The 18,771-nt window shown below is 33.0% G+C and overlaps 3 protein-coding genes across 6 annotated transcripts in view; all 3 read left to right on the forward strand.

The window, feature by feature from the left end:
* Nucleotides 1–9: 9 nt before the first annotated feature.
* Nucleotides 10–2,702, forward strand: LOC134266917 (aquaporin-8-like). The gene is made up of 4 exons (XM_062749124.1): nt 10–189; nt 1,729–1,855; nt 2,065–2,273; nt 2,546–2,702. Exons 1-4 carry the CDS (start codon nt 101–103, stop codon nt 2,700–2,702), a joined length of 582 nt encoding a protein of 193 aa, XP_062605108.1. The 5' UTR covers nt 10–100.
* A 4,745-nt stretch (nt 2,703–7,447) lies between these two features.
* LOC134266919 (uncharacterized) lies at nt 7,448–17,707 on the forward strand. The gene is made up of 4 exons (XM_062749126.1): nt 7,448–7,618; nt 7,750–7,878; nt 12,155–12,363; nt 17,383–17,707. Exons 2-4 carry the CDS (start codon nt 7,843–7,845, stop codon nt 17,483–17,485), a joined length of 348 nt encoding a protein of 115 aa, XP_062605110.1. The 5' UTR covers nt 7,448–7,618; nt 7,750–7,842; the 3' UTR covers nt 17,486–17,707.
* A 541-nt stretch (nt 17,708–18,248) lies between these two features.
* The window catches only part of LOC134266925 (aquaporin-8-like), a 123,555-nt gene continuing 123,032 nt past the window's right edge, over nt 18,249–18,771 (forward strand). The window contains exon 1 of one of the 4 annotated variants that reach the window (XM_062749133.1): nt 18,249–18,643. In XM_062749133.1, the coding sequence (XP_062605117.1) occupies nt 18,429–18,643 (215 nt within the window). In that variant the 5' untranslated portion in view covers nt 18,249–18,428. The remainder of the gene's footprint in view (nt 18,644–18,771) is intronic. The other 3 variants (XM_062749136.1, XM_062749135.1, XM_062749134.1) reach the window with 3 other exon arrangements.

Consider the following 18,771-nt stretch of genomic DNA (forward strand, 5'->3'; position numbering starts at 1 on the left):
TCTCATTAACCGTGGTGCTGCGGATTCATTTTACGATAGAGTTGTTCGTCCATCGTTGGCCGAATTTTTCGGCACCATCGTCTTTGTATTCGTTGGATGTATGGCTGTCCAGACCCAGGTTGTGGCACCTATCGCCATTGCTCATGGACTGACCATAGTTGTCCTGATTGCAGGACTTGGGAAAATTAGGTTTGTATGTATTTAGTTGGTGTGGATCTAATGGGGTGGAGCTGTATAATGCATGATATGATATAATGATAATATATGAATATTTGTTCATGTGCATTTTTATAACTGGTCCATGTAACACTTAACAATTTAAATTTCTAAAATGATTTTGAGTTTTAGAATATTAATATATTAATTCAAATTTCTAATTTTTTATATTGAAAATTTAATATTTTAGTTCAAAAATCTAAATTTTCAAATTTCCAAATAGGTTTTAGAATTTTAAGGTTTTAGATTTTTTACCTTAAATATTCAAAATTTAAATTTCCAAAAACAAATTTTGTACTTTAAATTTTTGAGTTTTTAATCTACCGTCCCTTCAGAAAGTTTAAGCTTATCAATCTAAAATTGAATAATATTTTTCGTCTTTTGATTATTTATAAGTTACTTTTAATTTCCAACTTTCAAACGTTTTAGATATTTAGAAATTTAGAATTTTGATTCAAACACTCAATTTTTAAATTACCAAAACACTTTTTTACATTTTGAGTTTTTAGAAGTTTACTTCAAATATCCAAAATATCAAATTCCAAACCTAGTTTGAATTTTGAAAGTATTTCAAAAACTCTTTTGGTTTAGCAGATGAAATGAGTGTCCGACCATATCATCATAAAGTAAAATAGAATGTGCACAATGTCATTTAATAAAGAATCTGTGTAAGTATCATTAAATTTCATTCAGTGGTATAGGATGATTTGCGGATAAGAGATACTCTTCAATATTATTGAAAGAATGGCAGTGTCCTTGTTTTGCTATGGGAAACCCAAAATATGTGTCGGATCAAAAAAGTGAAATGGGAGGTCAAAATGGCACTATGTAATGGAGATTCATTCTGTGAAAGTCTAATTAAATTTTATTCTGTGATAAAAGAGGAGTTGTGGATAAAGAGATAAGAACCCTAAAGTGTAACAGACGGACGGACGGAAGGACGTCTAGCTGTACTTCCGTCCGTCTGTCTATATACGTCCGTCTTTCTCTTATATTGATTGACCCGAGACTCATTTCAGATCTCCCAGAGCCAAACATTCTAATCTTGGGGGGGGGGGGGGGGGGCGGAGGTATCATTTAATGAGCTCAGGGTTCACAGTACCTCTAGTTTATTCTTGAAAAAATATGTCTAGAACTGACGTAAGCCTGTTGGTGCCATTTTACACATAAATAACTGGCGGGCACCAAATAACGTATCTGGCGGTCGCCATATCTTTTTAACCTACCGGCTTCTGTAAGAACTTATGTCAAAAAATTAAACGTTATGACAAAAAAAAAAAGAAAGATACTGAAAACTATAACATGTAAGTTAGCTTTAACCCAGTGAATCCTTTTCGAAATTATCTTTTTAAAGATCGAAGAATTCCAGAAAGATGCTCAAATGACATATTTAACCTGCATTTTGATCCAAACTTCGTTTGGTTAAACAGAAATTACAATAACAAATTTTCTCTCACTTTTCTAGAAATTTGCCTGGGTTCGGAGAATCTGAATTTTGAATTTTATTTTCAGTGGTGGTCACTTTAACCCAGTCGTAACACTTGGGGTAACGCTGTCGGGAGGAATGCATTGGGTCGCCAGTATCTTTTACGTTTTGGCTCAGCTTATAGGAGGAATGGTTGGCGCGGCCTTTGTTTTGGTGAGTCCTCCCATGCATATAATTCCATGGTCATATTCTAAAAAAAAAAACAATGACATCATGCTACTTCTTTGTTAACATATATATTATTAGAAATTAAAAAAAATCCATCATTTAATTTAAAATTGAATACATCTATTATAAATTTCCCATAAGATTGAAGATTTTTTTGATATTTTCAAAAATACACCGGTTCTAGTATTTTTCAGGCAGTTCTACCAGAAACTGTGTATAAAAGTATAACTGGCGGCGCGCATACTCTGGGAAGTGGCGTATATCCGGGCTGGGCGATACTGGCTGAGGGCATACTGACCTTTTTATTAGTGTTCACCGTTCTTTTAACCGCAGTAGATGAAAACAAGACTAAGTTAGCTCCCTTGGCTATCGGATTTTCAGTGGCTGTAGACATTATTGCAGGGTAAAGTTATAATTTTAAGAAACTTCAAAGAACAAGATTCATCTTCAGTTTAAGTTATGTATGAAATACTAGTATGTGGAGATAACGAACTGTATTCAAGCTCAAAAGTTCATAGAACAATACAAATTTGAAGCAGAGCAAACGCTGACCTCTAAAATCAGAGGTGGGATCAGGTGCCATGAAGAAGTGAGCATCTATATAGATCATCATGAATTTCTGTGAAAAAATTCATAGAAAATACGTCTGATCTATCCTTATTAATTTCACGACAGGGCAAAAACAACGGGGGCGTCTATGAATCCAGCTAGAAGCTTTGGACCCGCTGTTGCATACTCTAAATATGGGGACGTTAATGTTTGGGAACATCATTACGTATACTGGTTTGGTCCTATATGTGGAGCCGGTGTGGCAGCTCTTTTATATAAGTAAGTTTATTCTAAGGACATCCATTTACAGAATGCGTTGCATGTCTTGCGTTACCATTAAATTTTTCTGGTGACTGTAGAAATTATTTGTACACATTCAGGGATGGTAATTGTAGAAACATCTTTTAGGAATGGAAACCTGCGTGGAATACCGCGCAATGAAATCATAGCATTCAATTCACCAAAAAAAAAAATTAAAGGGTAATGGAAAAAAAGACAATTCTTTCATATATTAAAGAATACGGCGAAAAAAAATCAAAGAAACAAACGTAGATAGTACATATGTTTCTGCAAGCACCATTACATTTCAACTAAAGACAATTACAACTACAAAAGAAAGTTTTAAAGAACTAATGTTATATCTTTAATTTCAGGATGTTATTTGCTACAGGAAACAGAAGACTCTACATTGAACGATAAACTAATTAATAACTTAGTATGAAGTATGAATTTATTCTCTTTCTTGAGTATTATTTATAAAGTTTTTAAAAGTTTTTTTTTTAATTATGTTAAAAAAATTTAATACATGTAAAATGTTATTTTTGAATATGGTATGGTGCCTTTCTCCAGGATCCAGCAAAATGCTTTGTATCAATATTATAATTACAGTTATTGATAATAATTATATCTTAGTATATTGATGCAAAAGACATATCTAGAAAAGGGACCTTAGGAAACATAATATGGAATCATCATATTTCGTAGGGTACAAATGTTCGTGAATTTTATCTACAAATTATGTACATACGAGCAGAAACTTTGTCAATATATATTTGTTGTTCAAGTTTTGTTTTATTGTATACATTTTACAAATAAATGAAAATCAACTGTAAATTGCTTAAACTACAAATTAAAATTAATCGCCATGTACAGTGATGTAACAAAAGTGGTTTGATCGTCTGCTCTAGAGTTGTGGAATAAGGAGTTGATCTTTACGTTGCTGGTTAGAATCCTATTGTGGGACGTATAGACCGGTGCATTGGATGATACCGTATAAACCAAGTCTCGTGTCACAGTAGGTGATTCTTTTCTGGTTCATGGTGCCATTTATAGGTCTATTTGCAGCCAATGGTGGCATCACCGTATGAATTAAAAATTCTTGAGAGTGACGTTAAGCAACCAAATGAAAACAGTGAAATATTAAGAAGTGTGTCTTACACATTACATAAAAAGTTACAAGTTCAGCGTAAAGCAATATGTGGCAACTTGAATCTACACTACCTTAGCATGCTTCATTATAAATACGACAAACCATGGCTATTCTGTTCATAAGAGTTTCTTTTGCATTCCTCTGTAAAACCTGGATCGATTGCACATTCTGTTCCCACCCTACTCCTGGTGTCATGATTTGAATAAGTTAACTTGAAGTACACTACCTGAGGATATCGATGTATCCTTAGCTAATCTTTTGCTGTTCTTATGAAGAAGATTTTTCAAAATTTTCCCCTTGTATTCAAATGAACAATTCAATCTATTGTGCCAATTCCAAGCTGCATGAGAGTATGAACTGTTTATTGACGATTTCACAAAGGTTTCATCTTCTCTTGCCAAATTTGTATAGAGAAGGAGAGTTTTAAATAATGCCATTTAATTTTCTCAGTTTTTATTTACATCCCCTTGGAAAAGGGCAAAGCCTTTCATTTCTACAAAGCAAGTCTCCTTTACCCAAAGATGCCTTGTGGTGAGTTTGGATGAAATTGTTCCATACGTTCTTGAAGAATCGAAAATGGGAAATGTTAGCAGATGACAGATGGGCGTACGCCAGAACACCCTTCTATCAGAAATCTTGTTTTTCTTTCAAAGACAAAGTCGTTCGTCCTGTCCTAGCCGAGCTCATCAGAACTAATCTGTTCGTTTTTCTGTTATTTTTGTTATTTCCTAGTTCGGGCATCCTACGGGGTTTGCTTATATTTTTCTTATTGTAGGCTTAAGAAAAATCAAGAAGACTTAAGTATCCGACATATGACTGTCTACAGCTCAAACAAACACAATCTGCATTCAGTAGTCTTACTGTGAAGTGAAACTCTCCATAATAGTTACTGATTTTTGTTCTTATACCTTTTTTATTTGTTAATTGAAATATATGAGGTAGTGAAAAGAAAATGAAAAAAAAACTGTGAAAATGATTTGCACTTGCTGGGACAGATTCCTGAATGTATTTTTGTTTCAACGCAAAAGGACTGAAATTTGATTTTTGAAAAAAAACAAAAAAACAAAAAAAAACCCACTTTCTTAACTTCATCTATTGTAGTGGTGGGTATTTAACCCTGCAATTACTGCTGCCGCATTATGTATGAAAATAGTCACAAAGTTTTAAAAGAGAAAGGATTGAAATGGTTGTGTTAATCATATGAAATATACAATGTACCTCTAGTTGAATCTGTATCAGCTTGTACTATTGAAAATAAACGGTACAAGAGTCTTCACTGAATTCCGATTGGCTTGCAGATTCATTAGAATTCCCGCCACTAGAAGTTAATTCAATAGCAATATTGTATTTATTATCGATATTACAATACATGTATATTTATTTTTTACCTATCGACACTACTATAATGATGTTATAAAAATGTTGCTTTGTTCAATTTCTTATAATAAATACATGTATATTTAAAGTCGATATATTTAATGGACTTTTGCTATAAGAACTTTTACAGTTGACGGTTTACTTTGACATTAAAACCTGTGTCATGTACGGATGTAAATAATTGATATTGGATAAGGAATCCTTTCTTGTGGTCAATGGTGTGGTGTTTGGGACACTAGCATGTAAAGAGCGTAATTTTAGGGTAGAGTTGTTGTCGGATTCTTCATAGGCCACTTATATGTGCTCACTTCAGCTATTATTTTCGTTTAATTAAATGTTGAGCTAAATAGTTTTATCGATAAAGAGCCTCTGTATATTGTCTAAGTGTAAAAGTAAGCCATCGACTGTAAAAGTCATCGTTCTCCGCCAAAGTCCAATAGCAATAAAATGAATTGAATAAAAGAAGGTGCCTTGAATTACTCAAAAAACATCTAATACAATTCAAAATAGGTATATATGCATATATATATGCCCCCATGTGGCAACATAGCGAAGGTTAAACTTTCTCAAATGCCAATTAAATATGTTGGTTCCAAAATTAATACCTTTTTATAAGGAATACAATTGTGAAATATGAATGCTCTAGCAGCACCTTTTCAAAAGTTATGATCAGGGTTAAGTTTTTAAAAGGAAGTTCAATTCCAGCGTCAATGAAGAAAGGTCTTGTCACAAGGAATAGTGAAGTATGAAAGCCCTAGCCATAACCGTTCAAAAGTTATGGTCAAGATTTAACTTTTTAAGAGGAGGTCAAAGACCAAGGTCAATGTCAAATTTGTTAGTATTCGATGAAAGGTCGTGTCACAAGGATTATATCAGTAAAGAATGAAAAATCTTGTCACAAGGATTTTTTTATGTGAAGTATGAAAGTCCTAGCAACAATCGTTCAAAAGTTTTGGCCAGAGTAGAAGTTTGATATTTTTGGTAAAAGTATGTCAAACTCCAAGGTCAGTGTCAAAGGGTCAAATTTGGTGGTACTCAAGGATTATGTTTTGTAAAGAATTAATCTGTGAATATAGACCTTGTGCCATCTTACTTGCCATCCAAGTTTTGGACTTTATTAATTTTTTCCTTTTTAAATACTTTGTTTGTTTAAAAATATTGGCAGCATATTTCACAACTTTGTATTTATATATTTTTATTTGTCAAAATATTTTTGCCAAATCAAATGTTTGTTTGCAACCGTTGCCAAATTTAGTTCTTTGTACTACACAAATACCACTCTTTAACCCAAGCCATAACTTTATCTGTGTTATATACTTTTATCATTTAATAAATGTATTCAATGTGATCACTTTCAGTGGCTATAAATATTTTTTACCTATTTGACCTGGACCTTAGTAGTCTGCCCACTAGGGTTTAAAACTTTAACATTGGTAATAACTTTTAAACAGTTAGTTATAATTTTGATATTTAACAGGTCTATTTCTTGTGACAATTATTTTACTTTGGATATCAAATACTGACTTTTCATGTCGACAAGCATTTGAGAAAATTTTAAAAATAAAATAAGCTGCCTATGACGGGGTCATTAAAATGTTTACCAACACATTTTGTCTCTTCTTATTGTAAAACATTTAATGTAATTGTTAAGCAGTTAAATTATATATTTTACTCATTAATTTTAAATTTTGGATAAAAGTTTGTTTGTTTCATCTGTCCTTAAATAAAGGCATATTTCACAATCCTCTCAATCTAACAATGTTATCATTGATTCATTTTTATTTATTACGCATTTCCCTAATATGCTGCCCCGGAAACCCAATATACGTGAAAGTATCTACTTATGCACAAATTAATTTCTTAACTTCCTTTGCAGGCACGTAGCATCGTTTTTGAAAGTCGGGGGATAAAATTAAGAAAATTTTTTTTACTTTGAAAAAGTTGACAAGAAGAAAAAAAAAATAAAAAAAACCAAATATTAAATGAAGTTGACCACCTTCGAAAATCCTATTTCGTGGGGATGGGGTTTTATATTATCATATGAGAGAACTATCTTTCATTTGAAATTATTTTTGTGTAAATTTTCTTTATAACACTACATTGTGCAAAATGTTTGGTTAAACCTGTCCTTTAAAAAAACATTTTCTATAAAACGTAATGTCGGGAGTTAAAAGTGGGGATGCCAGGTCGTGTCCCCCTGATTATATCGTGCCTGAAAAATGGCTGAGGGAAACTCTTTTTTAGACAAAGTCGTTCGTCCAGTCCTAGCCGAGTTCATCGGAACTACATTGTTCGTGTTTACTGTGTGTTTATTTCCTGCAAAAAATACCAACTTATCAGGTCTCCTACAGGGTTTTGCTTATGTTTCCCTCATTGCAGGACTGGGAAAATTCATTTTTGTAGGTTTGAGTATCCGAAATTTTAAAGTTTAAAATTTTATTCATTTGAATTTGAATATATTTTTCCAATTTTGAAGGTCTAAAATTCGAATTGCAAATAAAACTTTGTAAAATGCCTGTTTTGTAGTGGAGGGCATTTTAACCCTGCCATTACTGCTGCGGTGACTTTGTGTGGGGGTGTGCCTATCCTTGTTGCAGTATGTTATATCTTAGCTCAGATGCTTGGAGGCCTGATTGGGGCATCCCTGGTTTTCGTATGTATATACTTCATAGTTTAAACTCTTACCTCCTTTGGGTATATACCGGTAGTTTTTGCCCTGTCCATCCGTCTTTCTCTGAGTTGTCTGCAAAAACTTTCACCAGTCCTATAAATTTTGATTGGTTGGTGCAATGGCATTCATCTTTTACAAATGTTTTTCTTTTGATAAAACCTTCTTTTGGGTGCCAATTAGTTTGTCAAATCGGATGATTTTAAGTACTACAATAACCGGTTTCTCTTTCGATCGAGTAACTAGTTAACCGGATGATTTTTTATTACAGTTTGCATATCTATTATTTATCACATCCTTTACTTATCGATAGAAATAGATACAAACAGGTGAGTTAAAAAATGTGAAACACTGATGCCACCGTATAGCGACATATCAAAGAATAAACTTTTCTTAAGGAGGCTCATTACACCACTTTTTAATGACGTACTACACACAAAAATAAGCATCCATTGTTTCGTTCGTTTTCCTCTGGGGGCGAATTGTCCAGGTACCTTTACAATATGACCCTGACCTTTAAAACGCTTTAAGGGGTCCCGACCCTCTGCTATCAAATTTCACTCAGAAAATTTAATATTTCTAATGTTGATTTTCATGAACAACAATAACATTAGAGCCACATGGAAAGTAGTTTGATGTAAGAAGCGCAGCTTATTTTTTCCGAAATGATTTTTATGTCAGATCATGATATGAAGAAATTTCAACACAGAGAACATTTAATTTGAAATATGAGGTGTATATGAAAATAATACTTAGTATAATACCTATTAAAATCATGTCAGAAAACATCATGAAGCGATGCTTCCTAAGTCAGAAAATTACAATGTTGTAGGTGGTTGTAAGAAAAAAAAAATACATATGTGAGGAGGAGTTATCTTTCTTCTAAAGATTTCTTCATATGAAAAAAATGTCATATTTATAAAAATTCTGTCTTAAGTACTTGAAATATTAAACCATTATTAAAATGGTCTTTAAAAAAATACAACTTATTCAATTTAAAATGCTTTTGAAGTAGGACTTAAATGTTTTATTGTTAAATATAATAAAACAATTAGTAAGAGATTGGCAAAAGAAATAGAAAGTAATGTTTCCATCACAGGTTAGGTTTCATCGAATTGACTACTCAGAGGTCTAAAATAGGAAACTCTGATTAAGAAAACTGTGAGTAGTATTCATATTTTGTACTCTGGCTGTCTCTGAGAGTTATTTGTCATATCAGAGGGTCGGTACCCCTTAAAAATAGTTGTTGTAAACAGTGGACAAAGGACAAAGTAACGGATTCATTATGCATAAACTAAGAAGGATTGTTTTAAGCAGAAACAAAAGAAAACAGCAGTCATATCTTCGCCAAACAAGTAATGTAAAATGTCATAGCGAAGCAGTTAGTTTTATCAATCAAAGACATGTTTGTTTGGAGGAAATTCCAGTTAAAATCTGCAATCTTGTTGAAATAGAAAAGTGAATTACTTGCACTATTAACTGTGCTAGTGTTGTTTTATATACTTCCTATATTGATTTAAATATATTTCCATTTCTAATTATTTTTCTCTATGATAACTCTTTGAAAGTTTAGGGAGTTTATTTCTTGATAATTCTGCCGGAATGTAAATTAGGCAGGTCGATAGGCCAGAAGCTAAGGAGGCCTAAGATGCATGCAAATCTCGTGCGCAAATGTCTCTGTGTTTGACGCTAAGGAGGCAAAATGTGCATGTAAGTCTCGTGCGGCTGCATAGGTGTTTGAAGTCATTGGGCGAGGACTATTGAAATTGGCATGAAAGTCCTCGTGTAATTTAAGTCTATGTCTTCATTTTTAAGGTCTAAATCTACCATTTTATTTCACAATGAAATGAAAATATAAGGAATCACTGTCTAGTTAGGAGAGTATGCCCTGGCATACTCTCCTAACTAGACAGTGATTCCTTAAATATACACTGGAAATTTAAAGATTTGTTCTGAATTTTAGATGTAATGTTCAAACGTTCCTTAGTGTTTTGAGTCTTTGGTAATTAGGAAAGATAACTCTTGAAAGTGGACCTTTTATTCCAAATATTTTTTGAATTGGAATTTTTATTTCGTTAAAACATTCTTCATTCAATTTGTCTCATGCAATTCATTGAAATACATTCCTCGTCTCTATTGAGCTCATTTTCCTAATATATTATGCACAGATTAAAAAGATAATGACATTAATTGGTTTTGGGGAGAAAACTATTTTTTCTAATTTAATTAATATATATATATTAGGTATTATGAGGTATTTTAATTGTGTGTACTTGTCTATAGGAGATGTCCATCATTTGACACTGAAAGTTCTGAAATTCTGGACTGGTAATTATAAACTTGAAATAAAACATTTCACTAAAATTAGAAAAAAGTTAAAAAATTCTCTAAAAAATATTTATGATATCAATACCTCTATTCGGATATTTGACATCTACATTATAAGTGATGCTGTAATGAAATCTAAAATAAACTGTAGGTGTAATGAGCCACCTTAAATGCAAATTAAATATATACAAGTACCCAAAGTAGGGTCTTACAAGAAATACGATTGTGAACCATGAAAGCCCTAGAACCACCTGTTCAAAAGTTATGGACAAGGATAAGTTTTTAAAAGGTAGGTCAAACTCCAGTGTAAAGGTCAAAGTTATTGGTTTCTTAAGAAAGGTCTTGTCACAAATATTACATATGTAAAGTATGAAAACCTTAACCTAACCGTTCAAAATGTATGACCAAGGTTAAAGTTTTTTAAAAAGTAGGTCAAACTCCAAGGTTAAGGTCAAAGTTTTTGATATCCATTGAAAGGTCTTGTCACAAGGATTAAAATGTAAAGGATGAAAGCCCTAGCCCCTCAGAAGTTATAGTCAAGGTTTGTTTTTTAAAAGTAGGTCAAACTCGAAGGTCAAGGTCAAATTTCTTGGTATCCAATGAAAGGTTTTCTCACAAGGATTACATGTGTGAAGTATGAAAGCCTTAGCCCTTGTTGATCAAAGGTTATGGCCAAGGTTAAAGTTTTTCATGAGTACAGAAATCTCCAATGTCAATAGGTCAAGGCTGTTGGTTTCCAATGAAAGGTCTTTCCACAAAGAATACATATGTGAAATATGAAAGTCCTGCTACCTACCGTTCAAAAGTTATGACCAAAGTAAAAGTTTGGAATTTTTGTGGGTAAGTGGGCCAAACTCCAAGTTCAAAAGGACGGTGGTACCCAAAGAAAGGTCTTGTCAGAAGAAATACATATGTGAAATATGAAAGCCATGGCTCCTCTAAATCAAAAGTTATGGGTAAGGTTAATTTTTTGCAGACAAACAGACAGACAGACAGCTAGACAGACGAACAGACACGACAAAAAAACTATATACCCCCAAATCTCTTATTACAGGGGCATAAAAATAAACTGCATATCAACTTTATTAACAATTACAAAGTTAAACACACACAAACAATTCTTTCAAAGAATTATGATTTTAGCGTTAAGGTAGTCTGATCCTCAGGTTTATAAAATTAGCAGTTAAGTAATCAAAAATAATCATAAACGTATCTCTGAATCCACAAAGTTGTGTAAATTTATCCACAGTATTTCTTGAAAGTTAAAGATTAAAGTTAATCATATTATATAGGGAAAATTGTCAAATCTCCAATATTTTTGCAGAAAAGCACATTGGAATATCATCAATGCATTTTCTCTTTGCAAATTGATCAACAAAATAAATATATTTTAGGTTAAAAACTGATAGGTATTCAGGCATTCAGAGATATTGTGATGATTTTTATACTTATTTGGTATTTTTGTCTTATATTTCCGTCCTGTTTTCTATAATACATAGTGTAAAAGGCTTTTGCTTTCATTGCAATACACCACAAATTACTTCTTATTTCATATCATGCTAATAGGCTTTGTATCTAAGGCTTGATTCAAGAAAATCTTGTTTCTCTGAAACAGTATTATTTTTTTTCCTTTTATAGGGTACAAATGTCAACTTTTATAAGACCTTTTTAAGACTTCCAAAAAACCTTGAATCGTATAAAGATGAATAAAATGAAAATTAGTGCATGAAAAAATTTAATTTTCAAGCTTCATTTTGATGTATTTCAAATTAAATCTTAATTTTTTGAGTTATCCTTCCTGGCTGAGGATCGGATATCCTTAAGAAAATAATTCAAGCATCACAGTAAGAAAACAAATACTGGCCATCATTTTTGACCTTGCAGTTTGACTCAATTAAACCATGACCATAGTTTTTCATACTTCTTTATCAAGGGTATTTTATCAGAAAGAGACTACAACTCAAGTGCTGGTGGGGCCACAGTACTGAGTAGTAGAACGGAGCCCGGCTGGGGAGTTGTGACTGAGGCCATTCTGACCTTTATGCTTATTCTGACCGTATTAATGACAACAATGGACGAAAAGAAACACAAACTGGCACCTTTGGCGATTGGTTTTGCCGTCACTGTGGGAGTTATGGCAGGGTAAGGGTTGTTAATTTGCTTGTTTAAATTCCCTTATGAGAATTTCCTTCTCAAATTTTATGAGAATTTCCTCCTCAAATTTTATTGAGACCCTAACACTTGTTAGCTTTTCTGATCACGTTTTGTCTGTAGACTGTGTGTCTAGCTGTCCAAGTTGTGGTTTCAATCCTTAATATTGTGTTTCTAACAACTGGTACACATTTTCTCCAAAATCACTGGACCAATTTCAAACAAACTTACCACGAAGCATCCTTGACTGAAGAATATTTGAATTTATTCAAATAATAGACCATGCCCTTTTACAAGGGGTGATAATGATTAAGAAATAGTGAAAATTTGGTGGCATGTTTAAAAATTCTTCTCAAGAAACACTTGGTCACACAAAATTAAACTAGTGTGGAAGCATCTTCAGGTAGTATGGATTCAAGTTTGTTCAAAGTATGTCCCCGGGGTAGATTTGGGTCACAAAGGACGATTTATTTAAATTTTTACATAGGAATATACAAAAAAAATCTTTAGGAATATTCAAAATAAAAATCTTCTTCAAAAAACAACAAACCCATGATTGGTTATATTTATATGGAAGCATCCTCAAGTAGTGAAGATTCACATTTGCTCAAATCATGACAGATTGGGGCCACAATGGACAATTTTAGTTTTACATAGGAATATGAAATAAAAGTCTATATAAATCTTCTTCTCAAGAACAACAAAGCAATGATTGGTCATATTTATATGGAAGCATCCTCATCAGATGTGCAGATTCAAGTTTGTTCAAATCAAGACTCCCGGGTTCAATGGATGATAAAAATTTTACATAGGAATACATAATTAAGAAAATCCTTCAAATCTTCTTATGAAGAAAAATAAAGCAATGATCGTCATACATCAGTCATATTTATATGGAAGTATCCTCGGGTAATGTAGATTCAAGTTTGTTCAAATCATGACCCCCGGAGCATTTTGGGACAACTTATGTTTAAAGCTTTTCAATATTATATTTTTTGTTGTTGCTTTTTTCCTAGCCACAATCCTCAGGTGAGCGATGTGGCCCATGGGCCTCTTGTCAGTGTCGTGCTCAAAATTTAAGAGGTGTACTTTGCATTTAGGACCTTTTGGCAGTGAGGAATCTTTTTCGTTACAGTATTTACTGCGACACGAGAATTCGGTTTATAGGTCTCATTCGAATGGCCGTTTTCGTACTGCACAAAGATTCGAACCTTCCACGTTAGAATTAAGTTGACTCTTTACTCCGACATTTTAGAGCAAATGCTTTAATCACTGCTCAACGCTGGCAAATTTTATTGATCAATATAAATTGAGAATGGATTTGCAGTAAAATCTTCATATTAAAATGATTTTAATCAGTGTATGGCTACAAATAAAAAAAAATGTTGTGTTTCAGTTGGCATGAATGAAGAAAAATTGTAAAATAGAATCAATTTCTTATGTATTTCATAATTAATATCAGAGAATCTGTGACTGGCGGATCTATGAATCCAGCAAGAAGTTTGGGTCCGGCTGTTTTCACTTTATAGTATAAAATCGATGGAGTTTGGGAATATCACTACATCTACTGGTTTTGACCTTTAGCTGGTGTACTGGTAGCAACTCTCATATATAGGTAAAAAACATAAAATATCGATTTAGTTCATCTAAACGATTGTCGAAGTCGGGAAAAGTTTGTGTGATAGATATGGCGTCAGGGTTCAAGGTTAAAGTGTTTGAGCCTTTCTTTTCAAGTCCTTCTATGCCCTTTATTGATCAGAGATACATCTAACGATACACACTGTCAGTCTGGATTTGGATGCTGAACCTAACCTACATATTCTGGATGAGTGAACCAGTTAACGTTTTTGGAGCAGGTCCCATTTCAAAGTAACTAATAGTATATTAAACTTATGTTGACTAAACTTGCAAGGATTTTACATTTATGGATGCACACTACTAGGATTGCTTCCCATGCTGTATCTAACCTACATTTTTACACGAACAACCTAAAAAGTTTTAAGAAAATGTTCATTCTAGAGTAAGTATTCAATATTCAATCTCAAAGTCCATAACACAATACAAAACAGGAGTAGAGCAAACACAGACCTCCAAAACATCAGAGGTGGGATCAGGTGCCATGGAGGAGTGAGCATCCCATGCCGACCGGTCACACCCACAGTGTGCTCCTTGTCACGATCAGGAAATAACGGAAAAATCCGTCGTCAGTTCATTGTATCACTAATGGACTAACAAGTAGTATGAAAAACGTCAGTCAGCATTTGACTCAATGATAAATTGTATTTGCTGACAAGGTCGTTGTATCGACCATAGAACTTACAAAATGATTACTTTAAGCGAGACTGCTGATATTCTTGTTTCATCAACTTCCTTGTCAATTATAGTTTTCCTCGTTTTAGATATTGTTCATACGTAGAGCACTGCGTATCGAATCAATTGAGATATATATACTCCGTATGCAGGTGATGAAGGTATATTGCTGCATAAGTAAGGTAAGCTGACAATAGAAAAGTTAAAGTCATCACGTTTATTATAAAGCTTGTTTGTTAGATTACCATTAACGTCTTTTTCAAGTAAAGTATCAAATTATGAAACAGAATTGTCAGACTCTGTAGCTCGAGTTCACCAGGATATATCGTGTCGACGTACATGTAGGAATGGAAATTACCATTACCATTATTAATTGACAATATGTCGTCGATATATTTAAATGTCGAGTTGAAGGCCACAGCAAGTGTTTTCTCCTTTTCACGCATAAGATTTTGCATAAAATCTGCTTTATTTGAATATAAAAATAGGTCCACTAATAACGGAGCGCACTTGGTACCCATGGGAATTCGGATAGATTGGTGGAATACCTGGTCTTCAAAAACCACATACGAGTAGATATTGTCAATCAGAAACTCAAACATCTGTTTGATGTCAGCTTCAGAGTACTTGTGTGTGCAATCAGAATCTGTTTTAACAAAATAATTTTGCAAATGACCAATGGCCAGGTAAGTAAATTTAGTAAGTCTTATGTAAGTATAAGCCTTATGTTGATCGAACATTCTGGGGGTAATATATTTAAGGAAACACTACTAGTGGAATTGCTTCAGTTGCTGAATCTGGCTTTCATTTTGAAGATGAATGTCAAAGCAGGTTAATGTATTTGGAATATGTTCATCCTAAATAAAGTATTTGTAAACATTATGGTAACCCAACTTACAAAATAGATACTGTACATTTAAAGATGAAAACTTCCATACTTGTTTCAGATACTGGATCTGACCTACATTTTACGGATGAGTGGGCATGTAGATTGAAGTTTTTAGATATTGGTTATTATATTGGAAATTTCAGCCCCGTGTTGATTACATGTGTTTAAATGATACATATAAGAATCACATATTACAACAGACTGGATCTAAAGCGTCCAGTTTTTGTTTTTGGAAAACAGGTTTTATTTTAAAGTAAATTAATAAAGCCACAAGTTGACCATACTTGCGTGGATGATAATTTAAGGATGTACATTTCCAGACTTGCATCGGATCAATGTCTGACTTATATTTTTCAGATGAGCAACCAGGTTAAATGCAGTTTCTTTATGAAGTGATTATAAGCCCTATGTTAAAAAAACTTTGCACTTAACTAAGATACTTTATTGGTGTACATTGCCAGAGTTGCATTAGATGCGGGATTTAACCTACATTTTTCAGATAAGTAACCATATTATGTCTTTAGAGCAGGCCAAACACATATAAAGCCTGTCTGAAGCAAACTTGCATGAGTGATGTATCAAGAGATGAGCACTCTCAAACTTGCATCAAGTGATGTATTTAAGGACGTTCGATCCTGAGATTTTGAGCGTATTTTGGTCAGGTCCTTTATTTATAAAATTCTGTATCATTTTTAAATTCTAACATTAAATCTGAATTCTACAGGGCAAATTTAACTATATTCAATGAAAAACCCGCGATTAAATTCCATTCAAGTAGAATTAAGCTAGGGACTATATTTTCTGGCGGAAGGTTTTTTAGACGAAAATTATCAGTTTTTCCAGTTTGAACGATAACAGTACTGTTAATTTTGGATTTTTATTTTTCCATCCTGGTTGCGCACAAAGCTGTTTTTGCAGTGAAATGTGTTATGCTGGTTCTGAAATATCTATTAAATTATTTCTTATGAATTCTGTCAACATGAGAAAAATTGAGCCAATTTTAACGTAAAATTGACTTTTTTAGTAATATCTGAAAATTTACATCATGTACCCCCGCTTTTGATGTTCTTTTCTAAATATTCAAGAAAAAATTGACCTATTTGCTTAAAATCAGAAAAAGTTTAAGACTTTAAAATGATTTTTTTGCTTATTAAATTTTCAATGCCAGAAAAATCACTTTTTATTAGTGCAGAAAGGTCAAATAATTTGTTATGCGAAGCAATATGAAACTTTTTCTTAGTCACAATTTTTTAGTGTCTTTTTTAAAACAAACTTAAGAGTTCATTTTGTTTCATGCTTTTAACTGGATAAAAATATTGGAGGGAAAATGTCAAAAATTAAATTTTTTAATTAAGACACAAATTTCAGTGCAAAAAGGTCATATTCAATGTACTGTAGCGCCAAAAGAAGCATATTGACATTCATTTTTTGATTTGAATTTTAATTAAGCTATGTATGTAGAAACTAAAAATATACTTGGCAAAAAAAGTTTAAGACTTTAAATATCAGGATCGAACGTCGTTAATAAACCACCTTTTTCTGGACGTGTGAATAGTTGAAGGATTTTAGAATTTATTATTTTTTTATTTATACAAAATTTTATTCACAAAGTGAATGGGATTGGGCAGCAGCTTTTTTAGCCCTCTCCCTAAATGAAATGATTTGTTCACCGATGTACACTACTTTTTGTCCATCTTAAAGAAATCTCTTATTATAAGAGACTGTAGTAAAAATCTATAATCATTTCAATACTTTTGTGACATTTTTGAGCAATAAAAAACCATTAAAAAACCATTTTATATTTCTTTCAGATTTCTTTTTGAAACAAGTGGCAGACAACGTAAAAACCCGTACTTGTGGAGCCAAAGTTCTACAAGTGAAAGACTCGATGGTGGTGACCTGGTGTTAAATTAGAAGTGTATCGTTACAAAATACAGAAAAAGCAAAAAGAAATCCACAAACAAAAATAATGGAATTTAAAGATTTCCTATTTAAATGCACAACAATTAGTTTCTGCTTTGTTTCAATTGTAATTACATGTATATTAAAACCTTAGTATTTTCCTTTACACGGATTATGTGATTTATTCTGCAAAAGCTGCTACATTTATTCCCGTACTAACAATCAAAAAAAGACATGATGATTTTTATTTCTGTGTAAGTAATCATTTAAATTTTGATTAAAAAGATTATTTATTGTATAACTGATATGTGCGTCTTATTATGTACGTTTCATTGACGGAACAGCAACTGATCAAGAAATTTTTACAGGTGATATGCCTAGCGTTGTTCATGAAATGATTAAGGGCAATGGGTTTTCTTTGGATTGATTGATTGATTGTATATTGTTCAACCTCCCTCTCAAAAATTTTTCACTCATATGGAGAGGCCACCACTTGTCGATGGAGAGCTGCAATTTTTATCCTGTACTCGGCTCTCAAGGCAATTGTGCAGGGAGGGATCTTTTTCGTGCCTGCGCCTACTGCGACACGGGACCTCAGTTTATACGGTCTCCACGTCCCACAGTTGAATATTCGAACCCGCGACGTACGTAAGGATTGATTCCTTATTTCGCGACTCTAAAGCAGACGCTCTAGAATAACCACTGCGCCACTCGGGCGACGATTTTCTTAAGAAATTAAGTGGATATACATATCTCGTTAAAATGTTTTATTTTTTTAAATCTTGGTAAAAATGATCCTATCTTGCTTCCGTAATATTCTGCATTCCTCAAATCAAAGTTGTTTTTTTTTTTAGGTTATCACGCTGCAATATATTGCTCAGAACAACCCTTGCACAAAAACAAATACACTTGTAATTTCGTAAGGCGCAATTTAAATATTTTATCTCTGTAAAAAATGGCTGAGGGGGACACAAGTCTAACTCATAGGCAGGAGACGACACCTGCTTCTACCTTTTTTAGCAAGGTCGTTCGTCCTGTCCTGGCCGAGTTCATAGGAACCACACTGTTCGTGTTTTCTGTGTGTTTGACTCCTGGAGATTACAGCATCGCATCGAGTCTCCTTCAGGGGTTTGCTTATGTTGTCCTCATTGTAGGGTTAGGAAAATTCAGGTAGGTTTGAATATCCGACATAATATCAGATTATTGTGTACAGTTAAAAATCTTTAAAAATAAAACAATCAGAAGTCTTACAAAGTGCAAATCTCTATGAAATTTATTGATTTTTGTTCTATGTTACC

Source organism: Saccostrea cucullata, unplaced genomic scaffold (assembly GCF_032062105.1).
Source record: "Saccostrea cucullata isolate Sc308-1 unplaced genomic scaffold, CSIRO_AGI_Scuc_v1 ctg618, whole genome shotgun sequence".
Lineage (NCBI taxonomy): Eukaryota > Metazoa > Mollusca > Bivalvia > Ostreida > Ostreidae > Saccostrea > Saccostrea cuccullata.

Bases quoted from the DNA above. Each gene is read 5' to 3' on its own strand.
- LOC134266919 (XM_062749126.1), top strand. From the start codon at position 7,843: ATGCTTGGAGGCCTGATTGGGGCATCCCTGGTTTTC. The intron at 7,879-12,154 runs GTATGTATATAC...TTCTTTATCAAG, and splicing joins TTGGGGCATCCCTGGTTTTC to GGTATTTTATCAGAAAGAGA. The intron at 12,364-17,382 runs GTAAGGGTTGTT...TATTTCTTTCAG, and splicing joins ACTGTGGGAGTTATGGCAGG to ATTTCTTTTTGAAACAAGTG.
- LOC134266917 (XM_062749124.1), top strand. From the start codon at position 101: ATGGCTGTCCAGACCCAGGTTGTGGCACCTATCGCCATTGCTCATGGA. The intron at 1,856-2,064 runs GTGAGTCCTCCC...AGTATTTTTCAG, and splicing joins TTGGCGCGGCCTTTGTTTTG to GCAGTTCTACCAGAAACTGT. The intron at 2,274-2,545 runs GTAAAGTTATAA...ATTTCACGACAG, and splicing joins GCTGTAGACATTATTGCAGG to GGCAAAAACAACGGGGGCGT.